The sequence below is a fragment of the Gadus macrocephalus genome, chromosome 3 (assembly GCF_031168955.1).
Source record: "Gadus macrocephalus chromosome 3, ASM3116895v1".
Taxonomy (NCBI): domain Eukaryota; kingdom Metazoa; phylum Chordata; class Actinopteri; order Gadiformes; family Gadidae; genus Gadus; species Gadus macrocephalus.
Genome location: NC_082384.1, coordinates 18,683,276 through 18,690,775, shown reverse-complemented (window position 1 = coordinate 18,690,775; position 7,500 = coordinate 18,683,276). Strand labels below are relative to the sequence as shown.

Sequence of the window (7,500 nt, the reverse complement as noted above, 5' to 3'; positions counted from 1 at the left end):
ACAGAGAGGGGGGGAGAGAGAGTCATGACACACACACACACACACACATACACGCACACACACACACACATACACCCAACCCGAGATAGGAAGGTTGGACGACGGAGCCGAATGTGACGATAGTCGCAGCTGTGACTATTACTGCACAATAAACCACCAGGAACTGTTTGACAACATGTGCTTATAGCCACATGTGATCGAAACGTCACGCGACAGCAGTCACACGTGATGATATCCACATGTGATGCAAGTCATTGTTTCCCGATCAGAATAGTCACATGCGCGAGCACTCATCTCAAGTCAGACTTCAGAAAGTAAGAAAGTCTTGCCTTGTGCTACCCGCACGCTTGAGATATACCTCTGGGTTGTTCTAATTATCAAACCCAGATGGTGCGCCTAAAACACTGGTAAATTCCGCCCCACCTGTTCATAATTTATAATCTGCATATGTTCATAATGTATAACGTCGCACCAGGGAGGCACTATGGCCGATGGCGCAGCGTTTGATTCCTCTGCCAAGTTGTGCTTTGTTTGTCTTGTTTACCGCAGTATTCTCCCAGAAGCTCTCCTCTCACCACCCTTTTCCCCCAGCAGCCCGTCAACACTAAGGCTACGGTGCTCTGTCTACTGTGGACGCTCCAAACCCCAACTTTACAGCTTTTCTTCGGTGTAATTTGGTCAAGGTAGTACGTAGATTACTATACGCAAAAGTATATCGGATTTTATTCACAGATAGTGTCGAGTAATCGTGTTCTTTGTTGATGTTTTAGATTCCTAATTGACATTAATCATTTCCTATTTGAAACACAACAATTGCATTGTGATACCTGTGGTATGATACGTGAGGCTGTGTGCGAGGCTGACTCCATCTTCATTGGCAATCACAGCATTGCACGTGGAGGCTTGCGTTCCACGCTAGTTAATGCAACCGTTCACATCGCGTCGAGTCTCTTAATGGATTCTACTGCGGCACGGGAGAAATTTTAACAGGAACCAGATTCAAAAAACGTCTGGCACGTTTAACTTGTACTCCCGTCGTTGAATCTGTCCACAGCTACGTCAACACACACGGGCACATTCTTAATAACAAGAGAACTCTCATCAACCCGTCTTATCTGCCGAGCGGAGGCTGAGATCAGGAGAACCTTTAGCATGCAAGGAAGCATGATATTAGCCACGGCTGAACAATAAACCTGAATGACAAGGGGCCTTTAATGCATGGGTTGTGAGCGTGGATCACTTGTATCAGCAGCCCCCCCATGACTTCAGAGACAGGACGCTGAAGACGGTATTAAAATTAAGTGCTGCTGCCACTTTGTAGCCGCTCTGAAGCCTACATGATGTACTTCTTTGACGTCTGCACAAAATAACACCCCGTATGAATACTTTGATGCTTAGCACATGCTATGGTGAATGACAACAAAGTTATATAGAGAATTGAACTGTCAGATGTGTGTGTAACTGCGTAATTACTATAGCTAGATATCTGTCGAAAATGAAGTTCAACTAATTTGCTTGAGTTTTTCAATTCTGTAACTTCAGTCCATTTAAATGTCTAAAAACCTTTATGAATCATTCATTAGCGATTTGTGTAGTCATTGTATATGGGGTGTGGTCACAGAATCTACCATTTCAATAATTCAGTCAGAAATTGCGCTGTAAAAAATGACAAAGGTTCACCTTGTAATCAACCATGTGAAAATGAAATTGAATATAAAATGTATCTAGGTTGATGCTTGCATGCTTTATAGTAATATGGAAACTAACTGAATTAGTTTGTGACTAAACTAAATTAGCCAATATAAATTCCTGATTCTAATGTTTTACATTTGTCATATATCTATATATATATATTTATGTATACAGATGAATTGGTTTGCTCATAACAGGTTCCGAAATGAATTACAAAAAAAGGATGTGTACTTCAGTGTCTCTTCAAATACATTCCACCAAGACACAGCTCTCTTTCTTCTGCTTAGCTATCATGTTCACAAATGAATAATTAACAATATCACCACAGCCCTCCTTTGCATATAAAACAGCCACAGTCTGTCTGAAATAGTTTTGGAAACTTGTGTTTTGCAATGATGAACAGGCTCGGGGGAATCCAACACGAACCAGGATTTCTCTTCTTGAGCCAATTTGTCATCACAATTCATCACCATGCGAGCAAACACATTGCCTGTACACACACTGTGCACCAAGACTCACGCTGGAAGGGAGAAGGCATGGAAGCGGCGGCCTACGTACGGCTGGATAGACGGAGACGCTCGGCGCACTTTAGCACGGAGCGCCTTGGAAATTGGCACAAATCAGCTTAACGAAAAGATGGTTTGAGGATCCCCGCACGTAGAACAATGAATCAATGCCAAAAGGGAGCAGAGAACAAACTGTGGAATGAGGATGATGATGACCAAATATGACCCTCATGCTCTAACCTGCTGCCTCCCATAAGACCAATGCTGGTTAGGCTGCAGGCTGTGCTCAAATAAAGACACTGGGAAGACGATTGGCTATGTTGCGAATATTGACGGTATAAGACCCCCAGGTTTCTTCGGATTCTGACATTTGGTAGACTACAGACTCTGGGCTCATTTTTTAATAAAGACACTGGTGAGACTTGAGACTATGCTCCAATACTGACACTATAAGAAAAACACTGAATTTACGAGTGACATATAAGAAGATGGTACTCATACAAAGGCCGACAGGTATGTACACACAAACACACCTAACCCTAACACACACACACACACGCACGCGCACGCACACACACACACACACACGCACACGCACACCCAAAGCCAAACATGCACACAGATAGACACTGGTACGTGAATCCACCTTTCGCAACTCTGGGCAAAGTTTTGATTTATGCGTGTCGTCCAGGAAACAAAAAAATAAACTTTTAGTGGATACGTCTTCTCTCTGTAACCTTCTGCCACGCACTTGACTTTCTCCCTTCCTTTCGTTCCTCTATTTTTCTATTACCCCCTGCCACAACCCACACCTCTCTTCTACACCTCTTCCTCTGCGTTGTCATCGTTCATCACTATGGGGACCACCTGTTAGTCTCGATCCCTTCCATGACCCCTTCCAAGTCATTACTAAAGTAAAGCTTTCTCTTAATACATCTCTCTCTCTGTCTGTCTTTTTTGGTAAAACGAGGACGGGAACACTCTCTTTCCCGCGCAATCTAGCATCAGTAATGGGAACCTGCCATTTTAAAAACCTCTGTGATTTAGCACTGAGCCATAATGCGCGATGTCACATTAGCCTTATTACGCTTAATATGCAGCTTAGAATAATAGCCTTAGCCGAAGCTATTGTGGCGGTTTCACTGCGACGGCAGAGGCACTATAGCCAGCTTAGCTCGGGCGCTAACATGCAGGTGCAATCCCATTAGTATGCCATGTAGGTAGCTTGTAGCGCCTCAGTCTCTGTTTCTGATTTGACAAACTCCTTTTCTTATTTCAACTCCTAAATGGAAAATACTCTGCCCCACATTTATGTTATAATAGAGAGAGAGAGGGGATGGGAGGGGGGGGGGAGTACTATAAAGAAAATGACATTGCAGTTGACGGTGTTAGGATTCAGCACAGTGAATAGGAAATTTGACAGATTAGTGTTTGCCCCAATAACCAATGATTACAGCTTGTCACATACACAATGCTCGCACACACACACACAATGCTCGTACACACACACACACACACACACACACACACACACACACACACACACACACACACACACACACACACACACACACACACACACACACACACACACACACACACACACACACACACACAAACATGTGTTCAAACCTGTGCTCTGGACCAATATTTAGGATATGAATATTGCATATTGCTTTGGTACCGTTTCCTCAGTGGAAACTTATTTGGCTAAATGAGGATGTAAATGTCTTGAAACAACTTGGCAGGTACAACAGTTATGTGAGGAAGTCTAGGATAATTTGACACGGTGGACCTGCCGTTGCCATGGCGATGCCACAAAAGCCATCGTATTTAAGATATTTAAGAGACAAAAACCACACCAACAACAACAACCAAGGCATCCCTGAGTAAGATGTATGGAAACCTGGATTGCCAAAAATAACCACAATTTAATTTAGAAGCAAACCAATCAAAGCATCCTCATCAAGATATACGGTATATGTGGAGCTTCTCCTACAAGCCTTACTTAGCATCCCAGTAAATGTGGTGGACCCAGGGTCATGCATATGACTACAGGCCACAGAGATGTAACACATATAGTATGTATGTATGTATGTATGTATGTATGTACACCCACACACACAAACACACAGCAGTGCGTGGGTGTTTCCTACACCAATGTGCAGAGAATTATTTGTCAGTCACTCTTCAGTATCATCTTCCTGTTCCTTCAAATAACTGTTTAGGTAATCACCATGTTTAAGAAAGATGGGGAAAGGACTTGAAGCTTCTGCAAATGCTTTTGTTTACCCTTTACAGTGCAAGTTATCCTTGCCATTTACATATTTAATGCAATCTCCTTTAACGGTCTACTTCTTACAATGAAGAGCTATAAGGTGCTTTGTTTGAGGATATACACGGCTATGAAAACATGGTCTTTGTTATTTAAATGGATATGTTAGGATACAACTGCACGATAAATATGGTTGGGTCAAGAGGAAGCTTAATATAGAGGTTTTCAGTTATCAGGTTGTTCCCCCTCTTTCCTGATTCATATAATACAATACAATCATACAATCTTCTTGCAGTCCCATATAAAAAGACGAAAGTGTTCCATTAACTTTATTACCCTTGGTACGAGTATCAGGAATTCTGTCGTTGAATATGTGTTGTTGGGCTGGAGTCATGTTGGTTCTCTCTGTGTATTCATCGTTTGAGTCTGAGCTTCTAACATGTCTTCTTTCAATCCTCCACAGGCAGAACCTCTTTCACATCTTTCTTCTGAGCCTTCAGTCTAGATTCTGAGGAATCTTTTGAGCCCGACACCAATAATCCATAAAAAAGTGGGATCAGTTTCCCAAGGCAGAAAGAGGTGCTATATCAAATGAATTATCTTTGAGATTTAAATAAAAAGTTTTTTAATTGTATACATTTGAAAAAAAGTTTTATGGGTATCCCATGTTTAACATATAGTTCCTCAAAATACATGAGTCTCCTACCGATTATAAATCTTTCTTAATCCCCAAATTACAAGCGGAACGCAGAGTGCTTCCGATTCCAAAATCCTCCGTTGCCTACAGATTCTGCATTAATACGCAGTTATCTGTTCATACAGATTATGTAGTAGGCCGGGAGACCACATTCATGTGAACAAAACAATCCTTTACATTGGTCGGTATTGATGTATATCATAAATGAATATTGCCTATGGGTCAAGCCACACTGAACATCAAGAAGAATAGATGTACAATAACAACCTTCATATTCCATTGAACACAGTCAAAGAATGTGGAATTATGGATCCATACGCTACTTTCTGAGAACTAATGGAAGAAAGAATGTGGCAATCAAAGTGCAAAAAAGGCACAGCTGCTTACTGAATTGAACATGTATTGAACCCCCTATGTAACCTAGACATGCATAGTTGAGTGAAGTGAATGCAATGCGGGGAACAACGTTGTAGTGTCCCTGATGGTGCATTTGATGGTTAATTATTCTTTCAGTTCTTTTGTATACTGCTAAGAGGTATCAGTCTTTTGTGCTCATTATTTTGTTGCTAGGTTGTGGACCTAAAGTGGGGTCTCTTTTGGGGGAGACACACTTTGTTTTTTTTTGTGAGAGGAAGTTTGACGCGATGGTGAAAGGAAATAAACGGTTCGATCTAAAGTCTGCTTCTTCCGTTTGTCAAAACACCTCAGAATTTTTCAAGATGGAGATCAGCAATCAACTGGTATGGTCTGACTTTGGTGATCGTTGATTTGGTGAAGACGGTTCTTAATAACTGTCTGCGTGAATCAAGAGGAGCAAATTTGACAGTAATCAAAGCAACGTAATTAACTTGTTTTTTTGGCCCAAAAACTGTATCCAATCTGCTCTTTCACTCGTCGAGTTGATGGCTTCATAAAATACAGAAGTGCAAAGCGCAGCACTTTGAAAGTTTAAAAACTGAACCTGACATGGATTAAAATCAATACAATCTACAATGAGGCATAGCTGCGACCCTTTTGTCCTTCCACATGTACGTGCGTGCCCGAGTGCCCGTGTGTGTGTGTTAGGTCGCCGACCTTCCAGCGGACGCGTAGGCTGGTCTGCGTGGCCGCCAGCAGGGTGAGATTGGAAGGGGGCGTGTCCGGGGCAGCCTGCAGGGTCTGGATCAGTCTGGAGGGTCCGCCGAGGGGGCTGGAGCCCACGATGTTAGCCTGCCTCATGCGAAACCTAAGCAGGAACAAGAGCTCAGAGTTAGTCCAATCAGTGGTTGGGCGGTAAGACCCCCATCACAGAGGGTTTGGGGTTCAATCCCCGACCTTTCAGAGTAGACATGTAGGCATCCTGATGCAAGACACCTAACCCCTGCTCTCAGTATACTCAGGTGACAAGCGAGAATATTGAAGAAATGAACGGTTGTACACTGTGCCAAAATTGCCAAATCTGTCCTTGACAGAACTTACAAATATGCATTTTTCCCAAAATACGAGTTTGCAGGAATTGCGTCAGCGTTGTCGAACGCAAACGCTGCTCTCTATTGCTTCGCGATTCATCTCTGCTGTGAACTAAACGGACAGAGACGTTCAAAGGCTGATCCTGACATTTAAGCTGAGCCCATTTCTCATCTAAAGACAGCCCAGTGGACGGGGTTATAATGCCACCTCCCTGTAGAGGGATGTCGGGGGCGATGCCGGGTAGAGAACAATGAAGTATAGTATCTCTGTGATGTTGCAGATATCTTTTGAGGAATTGGGTTGCTGCATTACGTAATGCCAAACAAGCCGTTTTAATCTAATCCCTGGAGCGTTTCCCACAGTGGTACAATTCGTTTGGGGTGGTGTCATGCCCATTCGACCACTGTTTGCTTTCGAGCAAACAAACAAACAAACTCTGTTCCCCTTCAAAGTACGGGGCCCGCTTCTAGGTGAGCACGACTCATTTAAATGGACTGTTTAAATAGACCAGTTATACACAAAAGTGTACTTTCAACCAACAATGCAATGTTTGTTGGTTTTGTTGGTCTTATAGTTGAGTCGGATTAGGTCCACACTAACGTAAACCAAAATAACATTGAACTGTGGTTTGATTGGAAACTTGAAAATCCCAACTGAAAATAATATGTGGTATATGAAGTAAATATAAACACAAATGTAATAACCGCTTTTGTGCAATCTTGACGTGAAAGCACTAGCATAGGGTCATGCGACTTTGTAGAGTTGAGTTGAGTAGTGTCAGTCGTTTATGTGTCACCACGCCTACACAAGCAACAGAGACGATGGCAGCGCTTCTTTAGAAAAGTTCAGAGAAGATCAACTGTGGAAAATGAATAAGGAAG

At 42.6% G+C, this 7,500-nt stretch overlaps 1 protein-coding gene across 1 annotated transcript in view; it reads right to left on the bottom strand.

Annotated features, from left to right (window-relative positions):
* The window catches only part of LOC132453755 (protein sidekick-1-like), a 27,914-nt gene that overhangs the window by 8,834 nt on the left and 11,580 nt on the right, over window positions 1-7,500 (bottom strand). The window contains exon 5 of the mRNA XM_060046697.1: window positions 6,245-6,395. Coding sequence (XP_059902680.1) covers window positions 6,245-6,395 — 151 coding nt within the window. The remainder of the gene's footprint in view (window positions 1-6,244; window positions 6,396-7,500) is intronic.